The sequence below is a fragment of the Lissotriton helveticus genome, chromosome 2_2 (assembly GCF_964261635.1).
Source record: "Lissotriton helveticus chromosome 2_2, aLisHel1.1, whole genome shotgun sequence".
NCBI lineage: Eukaryota > Metazoa > Chordata > Amphibia > Caudata > Salamandridae > Lissotriton > Lissotriton helveticus.
The window spans coordinates 323,463,882-323,487,090 of record NC_136060.1 but is presented as its reverse complement, the minus strand read 5'-3'; the positions used below and the strand labels follow the sequence as shown (position 1 = coordinate 323,487,090).

Here is a 23,209-nt window from a genome sequence, read left to right as displayed (position 1 = left end):
TGAAGACGTGAAAGGTAGTGTCTGAGCTCCTAGGACCTCAACCAATCAGGCAACTGGACTGGCAACGTTTTAATGGTGGAATAGTCAGAAAAAGGTACAGAAGATGGATGTACATGAACAAGGACTTAGTTAAATTAGGAGGCATGGGGCTAAAAAAACATTTGTAGGTGCACCATGATGTAGATAATACGAAGAGTGGAGCTAATGCAAAACACATCATGGTAGTGTGAGCAATTGTAGGATGCATTTAATATTTGATTCTAGTAAGACACGAAATGAAACAGACTCTTTCGATCTCTGTGAGTTGCTGTGTTGTGTACTCTTTCTCAGTTCTCTTTGCCAAAGCGCCGGGACACTCCATGGAGTAGCCGTGCGCTATAAAAGAGACCTCATAACATAACATAACAAAAATATCTGCATTGGGTAAAGTAGAAGGTGAGAAATTAAATGCAGCATCAATAGAACGTAAGGCAGACCTATTTTCTGTAATATTTAAGTGCATTGAGCAATAGTTCTTTCTATAGCTTCATGTCTTGGACATTTCTGTTTCCTCATAGCAAACACCTAGATAAAGGTAAAAAAAACTACAGTCTATCATCATAAAAAGTAGTAAAGGTACATATTCGGAAATAAAATGTTAGATCTACTAACCTTTTACAAACTTCTATGTGCTATGTGTCTCTTAACTCTCAAATCTAATATATTAGAATAAGGGGTTTATTTAGAGGTTGGTGGACGGTACATCAGACTAAAAGAGGGCGATGTCTCGTCGGTCTTATTATGAGTGCACTGATGGCAAAGGCACTCAGTAGAGTAGACAGGGCACCCAATAGTTTTTGGGAGATGTCCGCCTCTGCCATGGTCTTACTAAAGCCAGCTGCCTTCACATGTTCAATTCACAGATACTGAGGCCACAGTGAAGAAGTCCGAAGAACAAATACAAACACTAAGGCGACGGGGCCCTGCGTACTTAATGAGCAAACTAAAACCTTACATCCCCGCACGTCAATTGAGATCAAGTAATCGGAAATTGCTCTGCACCTGGAGAATCAAGAAAGCTAAAATGAGTGGTTGTGCCTTTTCCCTTCTAGCCTCCTCCCACTGGAAATGACTGCCGGATAAGATTCAAGCCTGCTCCAACTTAGTACAGTTTAAGAAACAGCTGAAAACCTAGATGTTTTAAGGATCACTCTCAATCTGTAGTTTGCTACCCAGGCGCTGAGAGATCCCCTTGGGGATGATTCCTCGCACCATACAAATATTAATATTAATAATAAGGGGTCGATTATGATCCCATTCAGATGGGGTCCGAATCGGATTCGGGTTTGCCAAATCCGATTCAGAACCCTTGTTTCTGACTGAATCGTACACAGTTCCCAACGACGGTTTACGATGTCTGTGAACCAGTAGGGCTGTCCGAATTTGTTCTGAAAGACATTTGGACAGCTTGCGTCTTTCGGAGCTGAATTGTACATCTTTATGTACTCTGGGTTTCTGAGCGAGCGATTACAATGACCAATTTGGACAGCCATTCCGATTCAGTTTCTCCGGAACAAATCAGCTGCTGAAATCTGTCTTTGGGGGCCCGTAGCAGGCCCCTCTTCACCCTGGGCCCTTCGAATCGGGTCTGTGGAGGTATCCAAAGGACCCCCCTTTCTACCCGTGCACAGTGTGGCACCCCAGGGGTCCCTGCCACAGGGTGCAACGTTTTCCCCAGCTACCCCGTTCGTCATGGGAGCCTGTGTTCCCCTTTGGAACACTGGCTCCCATTGAAGTCAATCAAAGTCTACCTGAATCAAATCCGGAAGCATCCGGATACATCCAAATCGCTCAGTCGGACTCACCCGATCCGAGTAGTCTAGAAAGCATTCCGGGACCGATTCAGTAGGAATGCTTTCCGGACGAGATTGTAATCGGCCCTTAATGGTGAATATGGATCTCAGTAGCTGATGAAGCCCATGAAGTCATTAGATACATTCCAAGGCATGGTCAGAGTTGAAACAGTTACAACTATAACCTGTTGACAGTGCAGGCTCCTCAAGTATCGTGGGATTAGGATTTTTTGTTTATAAATATAACCAAAATGCACACTTTAGCATACGGTTGAATGACAACGGAGTAGTGGAGTCACTGAACAGTCCAGCATTTAAAGAGGGAAAAAATAAAAATATGTAGGCAGTCATGAAACCCACTTCAAGGAAATTAAAAGAAGTGTTTCAGGAAAGAAGGCTCAAATTGAATATACAATGTGGCAGTTTTTCTGGTAGGGTAAATTTTTCTTTTTTTTAAATTGAATTTTAATGGATTTTAACAACAGATGATAGAAACATTGGTGTATGTTGGATCAGAACAATTTATCACATTCAAACAAACTATCGCAATGATATCAGGTCTAAACTTTTATTCTCCATGTGTCCTTTCAAACCAAGACTTTACTAACTTCTCTGAGCATTCCCATAAATATAGGTGCATTCTTCCCTCCCCTAGTTTTTAAGGTATCATTTAATTCATGATGGTCTGGTATATGATGGGTTAGTCTATTGTGGGAGTATTACAGCCTACTCCACCAGGTTTTGTATTAGATTATCATCTCTTCGAGTAACTTCTTTATGCTGCTCTTCTGCCAATGCCAATCCTAGTATCTCTCTTTTCCTTGGGTCATACTTTGGTGCCCTAGTTCCAGTCCAGTGATTTGCTGGTTGGCTAAAACAGTACCCAGCGCAGCAGATTGGTTTTTCATTATTTTCTTTCATCACAAGAAAAATAACCAGTAAGCATTGTATTATAGTTTGTTGAGGTAATGACTATCGTCTTGTGTGGAACCTCAACCACTAGGTACGAAAATTCTGGCATTGATGGGCATTACAAACCATACATAGAAAATCTACCATGGGTGCCCCAAATCATGTGCATACCAAAGACCTCTGTGGGCATATTTTCAGCAGTTTTTGTTGTGTGATACAGGTCTTATGGAGATAGCAGAACTGAATCCACTTGAACCTTTCATCCATTTTGGCCAAATAGGTTTTATTAGGTTTGAAATTCCCATGCCAGCAGTGTACCCGTTTCATGCTATATTAGGTTAGCAGTGTGTGGCTAAATAGACGCCATTTGTATTCACGTTATGAAACCAGCTGAGTTATCCCCGTAATGTGCAGGCTTCAGTTAGCGAGCGTTACTCCATTTTGTATTTTGTAATCACTTTTAGGTTGCTTAGACTGTGCCTGAACTAGGCCTCATTACTCGTATTGCTTGCTTCAGCAGAACACTGTATTTTGTTATTAATTTCTCTTCTGTTCAAGGCTGTTTCTTGACTCACTAATGAATAGGCCATACTGCCTTTGCATACCTATCTGAGTGTGTAGTTCTGCTCCCATGTTAGGAGATGCTGAGGCTCAGCGCAATAACCTTGGGTTGCTGATAACATGTACCCATCTGCCAGGTGGTAGCTCATCCCTCATCTGTGCCCTCTTTGTTCATGTTCAGCCCAGGCCAGTAACTTACCACTGTGGGCGTGGTTTGAGGCTTTTGGGAAGATCCACTACGTGTTGTAGACTGTTACGGAGCAAGTCCCTCGACAGACATCTTAGAGGGCAGGTCAGATTGGACTCCTCTGCAAAGTATTGCTAATAAAATGTATGTTTGTATTCTCTACTGTCTGACCGACTCTTCATTCTTGGGAAGGCATAGCAGGTGGTTGTAAGTAACCTGGGTTGCCCCGAAGGGCCACTTCCTTCAGTTGGCGCCCAAACAGGGACTTCACAAGGTGACCCCACTCACAAGAAAATGGGTTGCAGGGTCGGGGTTGTGTCTTGTCGGTCGGGCGGTTCAGGGGTATCCCACATGGTCGAGCTTGGTTCTCGCAGCTGCCCCATCCTGATTGGGTGACTCCTTGTCTTGTGGTCACCGGCTGGGCTCCTGAGAAGTCAAAACCTTGTAGTTGACCGTTTGGTCCAAAGAGTCGGCAGTGGAGAATGATTTGACTCGACCTGACTGCACCAGGTGAGTGATTTGATTCTTGGAAAAATGGCACCATTCTTGAACGGCACTAGCCTGCGGGCTGTGTCTTGGTACGGTCTCCTGATTGTCTTGGTGCAGTTTTCGAACTGCTTTGCTTGAACGGCACAATCCGACGGGCTGTGTGTTGGTATGGTCTTTTGTGCTGTCTTGGTTTGAACTTGGTGGGTTTGTGAATAATCTGCCAGGCCAACTGGTAATTTGGTCTTTTTTCGAAAAGGTCTGGGGCTACAGCCTGTCTTCTTGAACTTGGTACAGTCTCCGGAATGCAGTGGGCGGTTTTAGGACCGTTTTGGTTTGGCTCTTGAACTATTTTTCTCTTGTTTGTTTTTCCCACCAGTCTCCATCCAGATCAAGGACAACCCCAAATTGCCATGCATTCCCCAATACAAGATCTCGCAGGCAGGAGAAAAGGCTTTGTTACAGATAATACAGGATATGATTAAGTCTGATGTGGTGGATGTGTGTAATAGCCCTATTCTTAAAAATATATCCTTTGATTCTTCTGATGCCGATCCTGATGTTTACTGCTTTGTAATTAACCTTAGAGAGGTAAACCAAATAGTGGTTACCAGTACCCTGTGGTCCCAGACATTACCACAATCTAGTCAATGATGCCCCCGTCCCCAAAATTCTTTTCCGTGATCGATTTAAAGAATGCTTTCTTGAGTATACCAATCCATATGGATAGTAGATATCTTTTCGGATTTGTAATAGCAGGTCAGAGCTTTAGGTTCTGCCGTGCTCAACAAGGCTGTACAGAACGTCCTAGTATCTATAGTCAAGCCTTGAAAGCTCAATTGGATTCTTTGGTAATGTGCTGGTGCAGTACGTTGATGATCTCCTTGGCCTCGGACGGTTTTAAAGAGACCACAGTTAAATTACTGTTACATTTGGCACACCATGGAGACACAGTGTCACTTTCCAAATTCCAATATTGTTGACAGGCGTTCACCTATTTAGGTCACCTACTGTCGAAGGAGAGTCACAGACTAACACCTGAACGCATAGCTGCTATTACTAATATGCCTGTTCCTAAGACCCAACACGAGGTACGCGCGTTCATTGGAATAACTTTGTATTGTCGGCACTGGATCCCTAACTATTCCCTACTAATAAAACCTCTTCTTTACCTGACCACCAAAGATGTGCATGAACCCCGGCCTTGGACATCTGCATGCCAGCAAGCTTTCCAGAAATTAAAGGCTGCACTTTGCTCTGCTCCTGTGCTTGGTACTCCTGATCACCAGAAGCCTTTTGTGCTATACGTACATGAGTCGGATGGTTGCGTGCTTTCTGTTCTAACACAGGGTTTCGGTGGTAAGCGGAGACCCTGCACCTATTTCTCCGCTATGCTGGATAACTTCATCAGAGCACCTCCGAGCTGCTCGAGAGCTGCCGCGGCGTTGGCAGTTTCTATCAGACAATCGGCAGGACTCGTCCTTGAAACTTGACACTGAACTCACAATAATGGTACCTCATGCTGTGGATACGCTTTTGAGTAAGACAAAGACACAGCACCTTCCTAGTGCACGTCTGACTCGATATGAGTTGACTTTGTTTGCGCCGCACATTACCATCCAACAATGTGCCACTCTGGAACCCAGCCAAGTTACTACCCCTCCCTGTGGAAGAAAAGGTCAATGATGTCCATGATTGTTTATTTTGGTCTGAGGAAGAACCATAAGGATGTGTAGACCTGACTGATGTTCCCTTATCTGACCACCAAGGGGAATTATATGTTGATGGCTCTTGTTTCAAACTACCAGATGGCATTACCACTGCAGCCTATGCAATCCCGACGCTATACACTGTAGTTGATACATTGCATATCCCATACCAATCGGCCCAAGCTGCAGAGTTGGTTGCCCTCTCTAGGGCTTGTGAGTTGAGTGAGGGACTGGCTGTTAATGTCTACACCAACAGCCAGTACGCCTTTGGGGTGGCCCATAATTTGGGGCGCCTTTTGGGCAGAGAGAGGGTTCTTGACTTCGCACGGACTGTGAATACAGAACGGCCCAATGATACATAGATTGCTGTCCACATTGACATTTACTGATAAGTTAGCAATAATAAACTGTAGCCATCACAGCTGATGTTGGGAGGGGAAATGCGTTTGCAGACTAGACAGCTCCATCAAGATGTTGGTGGCAGGTCCCGCTAGGTGGGTCCCAGATAATGGAATGTTTGAGGACACATTAGAAAATGTGAGGGAAATACAGAGTAGATGAACTGGCAATATGGGAGGAGAGTACAGGGCGTTTGGACGAGGATGGGTGCTGGACTGCTCTATCTGGGAAGCAGAGATGGTTGCTGCCCAACGCGTACGTGCTCCCTGTTGTTACCATGGCTCGTGGCCCAGCACACATCAGCCCAAAAGGAATATGTAAATTACTGGACCCAGTATGGTAGAACGATAATATCTCTAAGGTAGCCACACACCTAGTGAAGCAGTGTATCATTTGCTTGAAGCATAATCCTGGAAAAGGTACTCCTACATCTGCTGGTAACTTCGCCCCGCCTTCCTTCCCTTTCGAGGTGCTCCAGATGGATTTCATCGAAATGGAATGAGTTAACAATTTGAAGTATATGATAGTGGTGATTTGCACATTCAGTAAATGGATTGAGGCTTATCCCACCAAAGAGAATACAGCTACGGCGACGGCAAAGGCACTCTTAAAAGAGGTCTTCCCGCACTATGGATTTTCACCTGTTATTTGGAGTGACAACGGAAGTCACTTCAATTCAAAAGTAATTGAATTGGTGTGCCAAGGCTTGCACATTAAGCAGAAGTTTTATACAGCGAACCACCCCCAGTCAGCTGGTCTGGTTGAGAAGTACAATGGTACTCTCAAACTGAAGTTAGCGAAGATCCAAGAGGGCACAGGATTGCTATGGCCAGATGTATTACCCTTGGCTTTATTATCTACCAGAGGGGCAGCGCATTATAAGGGTTGTCCCCATATAAGGTGGTCTTTGGACGTCCCACCAACGTCTGGGGCGTCCCAAGACCCAAGTGCTTCTCCAAGATAGAATAACCCCTGCTTGTAGACTATCTGTACGAATTAAATAAAGATCTCCATTCTATTTACCAACAGATTCATGCCATGCTGCAACCAGTGCCAGAGGGGCCCGGGCATAAGATACAGCTGGGGATTTTGTGCTTGTAAAGAACTTTCAAAGAAAAAGCTGCATGGAGCCGATGTGGAAGGGGCCCCTCCTTGTACTTCTTGCCACCCGCACAGCTGTCAAGCTTGAAGTCTGAAATATTTGGGTGCATGCCACCCACGTAAAAAGGATCCCCTTCCCACTCCCATATGATCGATGGGCCATCAAAGGTGTTCCTGGCCAGGAAGGAGAGCGGGAGCCACGCTTCGTCCCCTTCCAATTGAGGTGGGTGCAGAAGGACGAGGAAAGTGAAGCAGCCTTGTTGGAGGCGGTCCCTCAAGAGATATGGGCCGCCCCAGATAGCACTGTCTCCAATTCACCAGAATCTGAGTCTCAATGCCCATCTGACCCTGAGTTTCAACCCCTTTTTGTTGATAAGACAGTGCTGGAGTCACCAGGTACAACCTGCGGCCCCGAAAGAAGGACGGTGCACCAGCAACGAAGTCTAGGAGTTAGGGAAGGACTTGAGCTTAGGGCGCAGGTGTTGTGCCTAAGATGCCTGCATTAGATTAGAGTGAACTATACTGGTGCATTGCCCTGAACACTGGACAGGATCATTGAGGGTGCTTGCCCTATCCTGAAAGAAGAGGATTTGTTTTTCAGTAAGTGCTGTGACCACGCAGCTCCCCCGTGGGAGTGCTAAATAGCACAGTCGTTGATGAACAATAGGAGCCTACCGACCAGGCTCCAAGCGGATGCTGGGTGACTTGTGCTACTCTGGTCAGTTGTATTTTTGTGGCTCCAATTCCTAAGGTTTCTTTCTATGTACCCATTTGGCCAGGAAATAATGAAGGAGGAACAGCCGCTGGTGGCCCCTCCATTACAGAAGAATGATCCTGTGTGGTCTAGTTGGTCTACTGGGAGTAGGGTGGTAGTGGTCCTTCTCACAGTAACAATTACACAATTCGGGGTGGTGTGGTATTTAGAAGAACAGGATCCTGTGCACAGTTTGAAAGGGACTACCCCGGTTCCACTTGAACAAACTTATACAGAGAATGCTTTCCTGCAGATGCTTCATCAGGTGTACAGTACCACTAATGTCATGAATTTTTGGGTGTGTGGGTTACTCCTCTCCGTTATGCACAAGAATGATTTGCTGGTGTCATTGCCCCTGTCAAATTTTGGTAGCTGTGAGGCATGGTTCCAATTGCTTTCCATGGTATACATGCACTATCATGCTGACGCTATGAAAATGGTACAGTCTGATTACAAATCAGTGTTGGAATATATAGTGGTACACCATGGATAAACACCTGGGGCAGATGGCAAGGAGGGTACCCTACATCCAGAAGCTTGCATGAACATTTTAGAAGCTAATGAGAATGTCACTTGGTTACAAAATGAAATGCTAGATTTCCACGGATTTAATGTTACTGAATACTTCAAATGTTTCCAGGAATGAAATATCACTGAAGACAAAGCCATGCCCATCCCTGTGATCAATGCAACAGCTAGTTTCTGTGTTGAAGGCTCAGTAGGACAGAGCAGTTGTAACTACACATACCGGCTGAACACTACTAGTAGTCCACCTTTGCTTACACCTCCGAATGTATACTTCATCTGTGGGGAACAGCTTATACATGGCTTCTCAGGGGATGGTCTGGCCGGTTTTATGTCTCCTTCCTCCTACCTACCGTTTACATTGCACTATCTAATTATCACAAATATCATAGACTACACCGTAGGGATCTCCATATGCATTGAGTTAAGAGGGTTGTCAATACCAACAACATTGATCAGTTGGATACCTCCCTACAGCTATTTACGGGCATAATGAAGGGCATTCTGCCATTCTGGGGTCCCATGTTCAATGGCCGTAACATTCGTCGCCTTGCCAGAGTAGTTGAGGGAGATATTAATACTACTACAGGTATACTAACTAATATTACAGTTGAGGTTCAGGCTCCGAGGCTCGTTGCTCTTCAAAATCGTATGGTTTTAGACGTCATTCTGGTGGATAGGGGTGGAGCCTGCCGCGTAATCGGCAGCAGCTGCTATGTGTACATTCCTGATAGCGCTCCGCCTGTATACTCTGCAATACAGAAATTATACAGACTTGCTTCAGATATCAATCAGGATAATAGTTCATGGTCCCTCACCGGGGTGTACCGGGGTCTACTGACATCAAGGGGGTGGGAAGATATTGCTCATCTTAGTAGCATTTGCAGGTGTCATCTTTACATGTTGCATATGTATATTGCCTTCCAGCATGTTGCACCTATTGTGTGAGCAAGCTCACCCCCACTCCTAGCTTGTCAGGACGTGATAACAAGGTCTCTACTATGATGACTTAGCATATGCAGGATATGATGCTCATTGACGAGGGCATCTTTGAATACTAAGTGAATTTAGATGCTGAATATGTTGCTTTATTCTTGCTTGTACCTTGAGTGACTATGCATTTTCTTCATCCCCACTTAGAATTGTAAAGGCCCTGCCGGATAGCTCAATAAAGCATTTAGCCAACCATGCGAAAAGGAGGGTCTGTTTGGTTTGAAATTCCCATTCCAGTAGTGCAGTCATTTCATGCTATATTAGGTTAGCAGTGTGTGGCTAAATAGACACCATTTGTATTCATGTTATGCAACCCGCTGAGTTATCCCCATAATGTGCAGGCTTCAGTTAGCGTGATTGACTCCATTTTGCATTTCGTAATCCCTAGTAGGCTGCTTAGACTGTGCCTGAACTAGGCCTCATTACTCGCATTGCTTGCCTAAGCAGAACACTGTATTTCACTCTATTCATTATTTTCTCTTCTATTCAAGGCTGTTTCTCTACTTTCTAATGAATAGGCCATTCTGCCCTCGCATACCTATCCAAGTGTATAGTTCTGCTCCCACGTTAGGAGACACTGAGGCTCAGCGTGGTAACCTTGGGTTGCCGATAACATGTACCCATCTGCTAGGTGATAGCTCATTCCTCTGTGCCCTCTTTATTCATGTTTGGCCCAGGCCGATAACTTTCCACTGTGGGCGTGGTTGAAGGCTTTTGGGAAGACCCACTATGTGTTGTAGACTGTTGCGGAGCCAGTCTCTCTGCAGACATCTTTGGGTGCAGGTCAGACTGGACTCCTCTGCAGAGTATTGCTAATAAAACGTATGTTTCTATTCTCGACTGTCTGACCGACTCTCCATTCTTGGGAAGGCATAGCATGTGGTTGTAAGTAACCAGGTGGCCCCTAGGGGCCACTTCCTTCTGATTTGACCTGTTTTATACTTTGTTCTAATCTGTGTCAATCAGTGGACCTCTGCCTGATACTAAGAGAATCTCTAAATGCTTTCTCCTTAGGTCCTAGTTGCCTTAGAAGTACACTCTTGTGCACATTATATAATAATGTGCCCAAGGTGTAATTCTGTAGAGGCTAATATAATACACATGTTTGCAAAGTGCCCACAATTGTATACTCTAAAATTGGCGATAGAAGAGTTTCTGGATAAATCTTTGGGAATACGAACAAAACTAACCGATGAGCTGATAATTCTGGGGGTAAGCCTAGATGTAAATACAACCTATCCAGAATTTTTATTCATGGTTACGGCAGTATTTAGGATAATTGTAGCTAAAGCATGGAAGGAGAAATCAGCACCATCGTTCCAGACGTGGGTAGCAAGATTACTATCTACATATAACCTGGAAAGAGCCATATACAATAGAAGAGGAAGGAAGGCAAAAGCTCTGGGGGGTAAGATTTGGCTACCTATTGAGAATTGGAAATGCAGGAAGGCTGTCCTTGATGGCAGCTGAGAAATGTGTTAGTTTTATCAGCTTTTATGGCGAAGACGTTGGATGCAACATTTGGAAGCTCAGTGGGTTTTTTGTTGCCACTATTTACGGCTGCTTGAAATATGTATTTTGGGCCTTCTTTCTTTTGTTTTGGATATTATCTTTTTTGCTTACTTGGTTATTGATACAAATCTGTATTTGTTGTAAATGACTGTGAAATGTTTTAAACACATCGGATGTAAAAGAAAAATGTGGGGGGGGGGGAAAAATTCTGAATAAAGATATTTAAAAAAAAAAAAGAAGTACACTCTTGTGGTTGTTTGGCCAACAAAAGAACATTGAAAATGTGTGAAAACTCTTGCTCTACAGTTCTAGATCCGCTCTAAAGTTTAAGAACTTCAGGAGGACCTGCCATGAAAAATAACTGACCGACAGTTCCATGGCATTGAATTGAATCTGAGCTTTGTCCTGCCCAAGGTTTCCAGCACATCCAAAAAAACGACTATGTCTCATTCTGCGTTGAAACTTGGAACAGTTTCATCAGGTAATCTCTAAAGACTCAGAGCTTGAGAGGGACCAACCATTAGGCAACGGGGCAAGATGGCGTCTGTGGCACAGACGCAAGAGTGAGGAGCTCCCAGCAACTCACCTCTTCCCAGCGTTTTCTTGGCGGATTTGTGGAGACCAGCGGGGATTATTGGCAGTGGCAGCGGGCTTGCGGATTGCTGGGTCTCGGTGTCGGGACCGGAGGGCTCCACGTGTCCGGTCGATCTCCCGAGCGGAGTTGCAGCGAGAGGCCGGCGGTCAGTGGCGCTTGGTGGACGTCGGACAGAGGTGGCAAGCGGCAGGAGGGGCTCTAATGCAGAGCACCTGGAATTGGAGCTCCGAGTGCTGAGCTCGGTGTTCGGGCTAGAGTCGAGACCCGGGGAAGCGCTGCCGTGCGGAGAAAGGGGCTTGTTGGAAAGTAGCCGTTTTTGTCCGCTGCAGGAAACTTTTCGAGATACTTTGTTTCTAGCGTAGTGTTCCAGCGGTGTGTTTGTGTTTGGACAATGAACCAGGAAAGCCTGTCCAGTGAGTGAGTTACTTTTCCACCGATATTATTGACTACCTGGGGTGTGTAAACATTACAACATGCCTCCCAAGACATCTCGTGGTGGTAAAACCAGGGGTTCTATGAAGCACAAATAGGTACACGGGCAGCGCTTGCTGGAAAAGGCCCTAAGGAGTTAATTGGGGAGACGCAGGCAGAGTCGACAATACAAGGGAAGGGCATTGCCCAGGGGCCACCCAAGGTTCCATTGATTTTCCAGGGGGCGGTTAGTAAGAGACTAGGCGGGTCAACGTTAATACTACACCCCCAGCTCCGGTAGCCGTTGAAGAAGTTGTTGCAACTGGACGTGGAGAGTTAGATGCTAAGAGTGCTGGAGAAACTCCCTTGGCTTCTGTTTCTGCGCTGCAGACCTGGCTTAATGCCCAGGCTTCCAGCAAGCTCCCTTTAACTGAGGGAGACGGCCCTCTGGCTGATGATGGCAATGAAGGCAATGGAGGCAAGGAAGTTCTTAGTAGTAAAGAGAGTGAGTTTTTTTCGCTGTTTGACCCCTCGGATCTGTCAGAAGCTGAAATGGAAGACGATGAAATACAAATGTTAGCTGATGGTTTCCCTATCCGGTCACCTATTAGTGACATAGAGAACATTCTCACAGTACGGAAGGCGGCTAAGGGGGAGGGAGCTTCTGGCACAGCAGTACAGGTAGCAGAGTGGGATGCCACTATGGGAGATAAGACGGCCAAGGAATTGGATCTTCTTGATGAGGCAATGGGGGGTATGTCAGATGCTACACAAGGCCAGATATCTCTTGAAGCCATTTATAAGTGCATAACTGACCACAGGAAGGAAACACGATCGGAGAACTCTAAGACACACACTGCCTGCAGGAAACTTCAGAACACAGTAAGGAGACTCGCTAGAACCTGCAATGACTTTACGGAGAGCATGGCCGAGGCTTAAACTCGTATTTCAGCATTAGAAGATCAAATGGTAGTGCAAAAGGACCTTGTAGTAGGCTTTCAAGCTACTAAAGAGGATGTACTTAACAAGTTGGTGGACATTGAAAATCACCTGCGTCGTAACAATTTGCGCATTTTGGGGGTATAAGAAGGTTTGAAGGGACAAGATGTTCGACAATTTGTTAAAGGAATGGGATTGGTCTTTTGAAATACAATGGGCACATAGATTTCCTCTTCGACAGCGGATTCAAAGAGGGGGACAGGCAGTGCAGCAGCCGCGCACGATTTTGATTTCCTTAAATACTTTTTGGGCTAGGCAGGCAGTATATAATCTTGCGAGACCCGATAAGAAGAGATGTGCGAAAGGGACACCATTTTTTGTTAGGCCAGATTACTGCCACACAACAGTGGAAAAGAGATGACAGATGCGCCAATTGATTACCCCATTCCAAGTAAAAGTCCTGCAAGTTTTTTTATTGCAACCAGCCACTCTAAAGGTTGTTAATAAGGGCCAGACTCGCTTTTTTACATCTGAGGCCAGTGCTAAAGAATATCTGCAATCTTTAGGGTGATTAGAAATGTTGTTGGACATATAAGATGGACTGATATTCTGGTTGCTATTTGTTGTGCTTAATTAATAGGATGGAGAAAAAAAAGGACATATCATGCTGTAATGATGGGATGGAATCTTTTATGTATACATAGCTCTCTTTGGGAAGAGGTGAGAATCATGCGAGCTATTCACTGAGCATCACAAGGGCGATTAGCCCTAAAGCCTCTATTCTGGGGGAGGGTCACAGGGGGTGGTGGGGGGGACGCAGGTGTAGGTGTTAGGGGTGTGGGGAGGTCATTTGGGAAGAAGGCTAAGGGGGCAAGCAGGAAAAGGAGGAAAATTCAGTTCAATGCATATTTTACTGGTTTGATGCAATACATTGTGCTATGTTTTTGTTTGTATGTTATGGTGGTATCAATGTTCAATAGAAGGGGTGCGAAGCAGCTGCGAATATGCACATTTAATGTCTGTGGGCTAAACAATGTTCTTAAAAGGAAGCGGGTTGCTGCTGAGTTAAAATTGATAAATCCAGATATTTTGTGTTCGCAGGAGACACATGTTCCCATGTCTAATAGAAGGATTCTATCTGCCTAGCGGTATATGGTTATTTCAACATCTAAACAGAATACTATGAATAGGGGGGGTGGCGATCCATGTGCGACTGGGCATCTCTGGTACGGGTAAGGAAAAGGCTGATAATTTCGGGAGGTGGGCAATTGCGGAATATCTTATAGGAGATACGAGGATTGTTTTTTGTACAATTTATGGCTCGAACCTGGATGAGGCTGAGACTATTGAATTTTTAAATGTGGAATTGTCGTTATGAGGAACACCAATGGTATTGACTGGGGATTTCAATATACACGGTGAAGGTCAGATGTGGGACCCCATGCATGGGAAGTATTCTGAGTATACGCCAAAAGTATATAGGGCTCTACAACAGCTGTTGCAGAACCATGGCTTAGTAGATGGGTGGGCAGCAGTGAACTATGGGGATCCAGGATATACGTTCTACTCATACCCACGTAATAAATTTGTGCGGCTAGACTTTGTTTTTCTGCTCCGGTCACTGATGGTTGATGTTAAAATGCAAGTATGGCCACGTACCACATCGGACTATGGACGAGTGGTAGCTGATCTTATTAGCTTTAGTCCTGTAAAAGAATACAGATCTTTTACTTTTAATAAGAAGCTGCTATGCGACCCTGACTATATCACTCATATTAAAACCTGGGCAAACACGTTTTAGAGTGTAATAGAGGCACTGCTAAACTTCCAATAGTTTGGACGCATTGAAAGCTGGACTCAGGGGGGAGACACTTAGTTATGGTTGGAATAAGCAAAAGCTTCAGAAAGAGCAAATGATGGTTTTTTTAGCGGAGTTAAGGGTAGTAGAAGAAGAACTTATACAAACTGTTAGAGATCAGGCAGATTCCAAGGCTGCACAAATAAAGATGGCAGGTTGTAAGGCTCGGATTAATGGTATATGGTGTCAGGAAATAGTGGCCCAATATCAAACTTATAAAGAGGAAAGATATGAATATGGGGAGAAGACTGCTCGCTGTCTAGCTCAGAGGTTGGGGGGGAAGCAAACTGCTCAAATAATAACTGCATTAGAAGATGGGAAAGGGGGTGTTGCTGAGACTCGGGAAGGGATGTTGGAGGTGTTTTATTCTTTTTATAAAGAGCTTTATACACAAGATGTAGTGCAACAGGATAATATAGCACAGTTTGTGCATGCACTGGAGGTGTCTGGGCTTGCACAGGAAGAGAGAGAGGCATTGGAAGCCCCAATAGCAGAGCTAGAATTGGCGGAAGCGTTGAGGTCATTGGCTTCAGGGAAAGCGGCTGGGTCAGATAAATTACCAGTGGAGATTTATCAGATACATTTTCCTATTATTAAAGAGGATATGTTGGCTACTTATTTAGAGGCACAAGTAGGAGACCCACCGCCTTCTTGGGATAATGCAAATATTCTGGTTTTTAAAAAGAAAGACAAGTCGCCGCGGCTTCCTGGGTCGTACAGACCTATATCATTAATAAATTCTGATGGCAAGGTGTATTCAAAGATGTTTGCAACTAGAATGGCCTAAGTCATAGCCCCGTTAATATCTAAGTATCAACATGGTTTTATACCAGGATGTAGCACAGTTAATCATATACAGAGGATGATTGCAACTATAGATTATGCAAGTGCAGAGCAAAAGCCCATGGGTTTAATCCTATTAGATGCTGATAAAGCGTTCGATCGTGTTTCATGGTTTTTTCTCTGGTCTCTTAAGGCAAAGATGGGGTTTGGACCACGTTTTATAACATCCATAAAAACAATGTATAAAAGACCTCGGGCCAAAATTTGCACTATGGGCAGTGAGTCATCTTATGTAAATATTACTCGGGGAACACAGCAGGGGTGTCCTTGCTTGCCCCTCCTCTTTGCTCTCTATACAACCCTTTATTAACTCTGTTGGAAACAACTAATGGCATTCAGTCAATGGCTATTGGACAACATCAAGTGCGTGTCCTCGCTTATGCCGATGACATTGCCATAGTGATGTCAGATCCAGAGCAGGCAGTGAGGGAAGTTGAGAATCTTTCCCAGAGATATGGTGAGGTTGCCGTGTACAAACTGAATGTATCCAAAACTCAGATAATTTGTACTGAAGGTTTGTGTGTAGGGGAATCACGGGTTACGCATGAAGCTCACTATCTGGGTATTAAGATCAGGATGGCGCTACAAGAGGTAGTGGATGTCAATTGGGGAGATATAGTATCGTCGGCCCGGCAACATTTGGAATGGGCTAAGTGCTTACGTTTGTCAATGGTAGGGAGGTGCAACGTGCTTAAAATGTGTATACTTCCTAAGGCAATGTATTATTTTAGGACCGTTCCACTAGAGCTAAAATGCCCTCAACTGCTACAGCTACAAACTCTAGCCGATAAGTTTTAATGGGGTAAAAAAAACCTCACCAGGCTTCTAGATACATGGCGCTACCATTAAAACAGGGGGGATGGGCAGTGCCGAATTTCTCGTGGTATTATCTAGCTTGTCTCCTCCAAAGCATGCAATATCTAGTGATAGGAGCAGAAATACAACAGGCGGAAGCTCCCAATATATATCAAATGCTGATGGAGGTCCCTGTCAGCAAGGTTTTACTTAAATTCATAGAACCCAGTTATTTTAAGAGAAAACGTTTTAAATATACAATGCAGCATATAAAGCCTGGAAGACAATCTGTAAATCTATATCATTAGGTCGTATAAACTATTATACACCGCGGAACACCACAGAGTTATTTCCTGCTATCTTCTGGGATGTAAGGATGGACAGGTGGCGGGCGCAGGGGGTCCAACAGATAGGTGATTTGTATAATGATGGTATAATGGTGTCATTTGCGGAATTGGCCCAACTGTATAATTTAGCCAAACATGACTTTTTTAAATTCTTACAAATTTGGGACTACCTAGTCAAGCATCAAAGGCATTTAGTGGTAATATTGCATGTATTATTAGAGGCGGTTAAAAAAAGGGCTAGAATTGGTACTATATATGATATCTTGATTGAGACTCAGTCTGATGATATAGGGCGACATGATGCGAAGTGGAATAAAAGATTTGGAACTACAAGAACATATGTGCAATTTTCAATTGATATAGCTACTAAAGTCATATTGACAGCTTATTTGCGCACACAGCAATATAAAACATTGTTTAATTTAGATCATACCCCACCCAAAATGCAGAAGTGGGGGGGATCCCACGATGGGAAATGTTTTCGGTGTCAGGTTGACAATCAGATATTGTAAAAAAAAAATTCGATTGTGTAGGCTTAAATCAGTTTTGCGACGATATCTCACAGTTTTTGACATACATTACAGGGGTAAAAGTGACTATTTCTAGAGAAGTAATGTTGACAGGAGTGGGTGAAGATACACAAACCCCCAGGCATGTTATCCGTTTAGATATCCTATATTTATGGCAGTTGCAGTTGCATGATTATGTATTGCTACTGTGTGGCTTCATTCTGAAGCACTTTCGTTTGAAATGTGGCACACAACATTTTATAATGTATTTTATTTGGAATATAGGCTCTACAGTATTAAATCAATGAGGAAAAAAGCATTGGGGGCTAAAATATGGGGGCCTATGATGCATCACATGGATAAATCGTTGTGAATAACACTTAACCTCCTAGATATTATGTCTTTTTTTTGTGTTTTTTTGTGATTGTATGGAGTATGTTTGCATCATGATTTAATTATCGATTTGTAAGTATAACATGTTTTGAACTGAACAATAAAGATAATAAAAAAAATTAAAAAAAGAGAGGGACCAACCTACTTCAAGTGTCTGTCCCTTTGGTCCACAGCAGGGAGACTGCCCGCTCAATAGGGATTGTTCTTATCACAAATTTCAAAAGTTTTTCATACTTTTTTACTTATTCATTTAGAAAAAAATGAAATAGAGGCATCACTTTCTGAATAGGAGATAGTGAACCATTTAAAAGTGTCCCTCCTTTCTTCTCTTCTTTTTATAAAAAAGCTTACTACGTGTGATAGAAACTCTTGATGGAGTCAGACACATAAGGCATTCTCTGACTTAGCACTCTAGACAGTTCAGCTTGGAGACATGGAGCAATGGTAAATTCTCTGGTTTGATATCTGGGATTTCTCAAGATCATATACAAACTCAAGAGTTACTGAGTTAGTGCATGCACTGTAGTCAGCACATTTTGAAAATGTAGCTTCTTTCTTTCTTCTCTTTGTACCAGGCTAATCAATTGTGGTTGTGTGCATTGTTCACATCACAGACATAAAAAATATTGCAAGTTAGAGAATGTGCTCTAGACAGCACAGCTTGGAAACATGGCCAGTTGGTTGCTGCTCTGGGTTTCTAATCTGTTCCTAATCTGCGATGACGACCTGAATCTATATGCTAACACTTAGGGTCAGAGTTAAAGCATGCACCTTGAACAGTACAATTTCTTTAAAAATGGGTGCACATTCACCTTCTGTGCCTGTAAGCAAGCACAGAAAGGGCTTGTGATCTCATTCCAAGTGATCTCTGTTACATTTTAAGTGCCAGTTTTAAAGATGTCAACTGCAACAACACGGTATTGGATAGAAGGACTGAATAAAGCCAAGTAACTGGCAATGAGTATCGTGCTCACTGTGCCATAGGATTCAAGCTACAACTTACTGACGAGCCCCAAATAGGGCAAAACTGGTCAGGTCTATGGTTGCTTGTGGTCCCTTCTGGAGGGAGCCTCATCAGGCAGTTAAGGAGATACTGTTCCCACAAGAAGCCAGGTCAGTTCTGATTTGAATAAGACAAGCCTTTTTCTGGAGTGGCATGGTGGGTGGAAAACGATGGATGGGAATGTGGCCTGAGGCATTATCAGTGGCTAAGATTAATTTAAACATTAAATCCATAACCTTGTTGTTGTTGCAATTGTCACCCTACCTTTGACGGGTATGCCCAGACGTGGGTCCTATCCCATAGGGCTCAAGAAACACCCTACTTACAAGCTTCTAGTAGGGCAAAACTGGTCTGGGGTTGATTGTGGTTCCTTCGGGAGGGGGCCTCACCTGCCAGTTCAGGATAGACTGTTCTCTAAATCAGTTTCAGTACTTATTTGAATAAGGGAGACCTTTGTCTAAAGTGGCATAGTGGACATGGTGGATAATAAACGGTGGATTGGGATGCGGCCCCAAGCAATAGCCAGTGACAGAGATTAATTCAAACATTCCATCCATCACCTTGTTGTTGTTATTGTTTTAAAGATGGGTTTTTACAAATACATGTATTTGAAAAACATGCTAGTAACATATAAAATGTAAAAGTGTAATATCTAGAAAAAGATTATGTCTCAAATAATTATACAAATATATTGAAAAGTAAGTACATAGAAATGACCGTGGATCCATATCAAGTGATTTGAAACTGTTACCTATCAACCATACAAAGGTTATACTATAAATTAATGTTAGCTAGAAACAAAAAGGTGAGTGATACTTACTGAAACAACCGAGGCTAGGATTTCAATACCACCAGTGCTTAGAGTGATATAAGGGATGTTTTCCTTGCTAATTCCAGCATGTGTAAAAATACTATTTGTATAGAACCATATCTGTGAAAAATAAAGAAAAGCAAACAAGCTTGTTAGATGAGATAAAAGCACATTTAAGGTGTTAAGATGTATAATTTGATGGATAAATCATGTATTTAACTGGTTGGCAGCAGTAATTTGTAGCTATTGACTAAAGACAGCTGTATCTGATTGTTTTCTAGAACTATTACCTCCCATACATTAGACTGGGCTTTGGGTCAGCTCCTTGCTCATGATTGGTCTATCTGATCCTGATTTAATGGCTTACCTCAAGGGCAACATTGGAGTGAATGAGTTCCCTATCTCGCTCTCTATTTTTATGTCTGCCCTGAAAACAGCTTTAGCTGTCTCTCCAGATCTTTTATAAATAATATTTATAAATGGGAGTTCTTGTATTATAGCATATAGTGAGACCGGAGTAGCAGCACTGTCCATGAGTTTGAAATTTCGGATGCATCGGTCGGCACCATCATCTCACTATTGAGCAGTCCGAAAGGAAGATCGAAGAGGCAGGACTGATGATTAACTTCAGGTTTGTTCTCCAGGAATGGAAACTCCATCTACTCTGTACTCATGCCTATACAGTCTAACCCTCACATTCTACATTCTAACAGCATGCAATAAGTACAAAAGATAACAAAGTCAGGTATATGAGGAAAATCAGAAACACCATATACACGTATCACACCACTTTCCCCTGAAAAAATCAAAAAGAAACTAAACATGCAGCAATAGAGAAAAATAAGCAAGCATTAGACTTTGGACAATCCATTGAAACTTCAAATTATGTCATCATCTCATATGGACACTCCCTTGAATACTTTAACCAACCTTTGGGGATCACCAAAATGTAATCCCTTTGAGTCTTCTTGAGGATCCTCACTTTTACTATATCCCCCACAATAACATTAACATCTTTCACAGCATTCAACATTCCTTTTGTCAATAGCACCCATTTCCTTTTATCTACTTGCTTGAATCATTTCATCCAATCCTGTATTCAAACCCATTGAAGATCTCACCCAAGGAGTACACATTCTGGTGTTCGGTTTGCAGTTGCCTAAAAATTAAAAAGGACTAAGACCAGTGGTTGAATGCGGTGTATACATGTACTCTACCACTCTGGTCTGAAGATCTTTGACTCAGTCATGACTCAGAGCTTTGGAAATTTCAATTGACTCTTTAAGAGTACAGTTGAATTTCTTCATCATACCATTGGTCTCTGGGTGGCACGGGGAACATTTCTTGTAAGAAATACCTCTTTGTCTTAGGAAAGTTCCCATCTCAGTGGAGGTTAATTGAACACAATTGTAGTGAATGTTGCCCGGATTGCCTTTATAATTGAACAGCTCTTCAAGAAATGAGCACACTGAGCGTGTATTAATATCCTGAACGACTTTTACCACTTGCCATCTAGAGAACAGGTCCATTAGAGCTAACACTTATCTATTTCCACCTCCCTTGCTGTCTTATGGGACCCATAATGTTAAGAGCCACCTCTTCCCATACTTCACCTGGGATTTCGCAACACATTATAGAGGCAGTCCTAACTTTTTGAATTTTATCACTGAGTTTACAGTCAAAACTCTGACACCAATATTTCGGCTAGCAAAGCCATGCCAGGCCACCAGTAGTTATTTTTTAAACATTCTTTTGTTTTTCTAATGCCTTGGTGACCTACATAGGCCAAGGCCATCAAGCAACCTCTTAGGCATATAGGCACAACCAGCCTGTTGCCCCTCATGACAAGATTTTTGTGCACAGATAATTTATTTTTCACTATCTCGAAACCACTACAATCACCTTTCGGCCACAACGTGCAATCCTGCACAAGCATTCTTACCTTATCTAACACCTCATCCTTCTGGATTTCCTTTAACCACTCACTCTCCATGATGCAGCCATTAGTGATGCAACAAATGTTACAATCCTCCTCCTTCCACCTACTAATCTCTGATGCAGATTCCTGGGACACACCTCCCACTAGGCGAGACAAGCAGTCAGCAGTTCTATTTTCAATCCCTGGTATGCAGTCAACTTTGAAATAAAAGTCTTGCAGGGCTACAAGACATGTTGTAATGTGAGAAGAAATGTTGTCAAGTCCCTTTTTACCAAACAACTATTGTAAGGGTTTGTGATTAGTTTTGACAACAAACTTTGCTCCCCATAAGAACTGTTTACATTTATTTGTACTCTAAATAACTGCAAGTGCTTCCTTTTCAATGGCTGACTAATTTACCTCAGCCCCTTTGACAGCCCTAGAAGAAAATGCCAAAGTGGCAATGTCTGTATCATGAGTTTGTTTGAGGACAGCCGCAAGTCCCTTTTCCCTGGCATCCGTGATAACACAACATAGTAAACCTAGTGGAAAGCTAAACTTTTCAAATGCTGAGTGTTAGAAATGGGATTTCTGGTTGGCTAAGGCTTGCGCCAAAGCCAGGCAGAAACCACCATTCTAGTCAGGGCAAGGGAGTTACACCCTGAGGATAACCCCTGCTCACCGCCTTGGTAGCTTGGCACGAGCAGTTAGGCTTATCTCAGAGGCAACGTTTAAAGTGTTTGCGCAACACACACACAGCAGCAACACACTTGGCACACTATAAAAGAAATTCCACACGAGGTTATATCAAAAATAGCCTTTGTATTATCATAAACACATTAGAAACATAATCACACATTTACACTGTGCCAACCGGCACTAGGCAATATTCACAGGGGATTATAAACGGGACCAGACCAATCGGGCCATGGTCAGAACCATCAGATTAGGTAAGTACATCTAAAACACCACCAGTCACTACTGGTACCATAAGACCTAAGCATTATCACATTAGCATCAGACACCATCCTAAAATATCATTGCATGACATTAGGCACAACATTACGCATAAAGCACATTAGGCATAAAACATTTTAGGCCTAAACCTCATCAGCATAAACACCTTACTCAGTAATCATGGGGCATGAATCACATGAGGCATTACATTAGGCAGGACATCTCTTAGGCATAAAAGCAGCAGCGCATCATAGTAGCACTGGCAAGGGCCTTGCGCCCTAACAACACCCTAAAATGACCTCAGGCCAACTGGCCTTACACTGGGGCTCAAATGCCCTTTGTCCAGAAAGTCAGGGCTCTAGGGGGGATCTCTCAAAGGGCCTCCTGGCTGCCTCAGCAGCAAACAAAAAATGTGGTCTGCGCTGGGGCCTGGGGAAGTGTAACTCATCCCCTCCTCATCAACAAAAATGCCCCCAAACGTTTCAGGTGCCCACTGTCAGGCAAGACAGCTGTGGAAATGAGGCTTGGCACTAACTGTGCTTGGGAGGGAGAACCAACAAATGCCCCCTTTACAGCCCCCACTGTTGGAGTTGCCCGCTCTGCTTAACTGTTGTTAAATCGAAGGGTATGAACACTGCACTACAATTTAAATAATGCTAAGTATGCACCCATTTTTTTGTGTTCGCAGTGTCCAACCAAATTGCATAACTGATCTATGTTGATGTTGACGATGATGCAAGGTAGACAATTCATTTTGCACAATATAAATGAAAGAAGACATAATGTTATCTAGACTATAAATACGAGATGATAATGTATTAATGCTGCTGTCGACAACAGTAAGTGCTTTGTCTAAATT

At 43.3% G+C, this 23,209-nt stretch overlaps 1 protein-coding gene across 3 annotated transcripts in view; it reads right to left on the bottom strand.

Annotated features, from left to right (window-relative positions):
* The window catches only part of SLC2A9 (solute carrier family 2 member 9), a 2,336,117-nt gene that overhangs the window by 739,467 nt on the left and 1,573,441 nt on the right, over nt 1–23,209 (bottom strand). For all 3 annotated transcript variants that reach the window (XM_078678475.1, XM_078678476.1, XM_078678477.1), the window contains one exon: nt 19,485–19,595. In XM_078678475.1, coding sequence (XP_078534601.1) covers nt 19,485–19,595 — 111 coding nt within the window. The remainder of the gene's footprint in view (nt 1–19,484; nt 19,596–23,209) is intronic.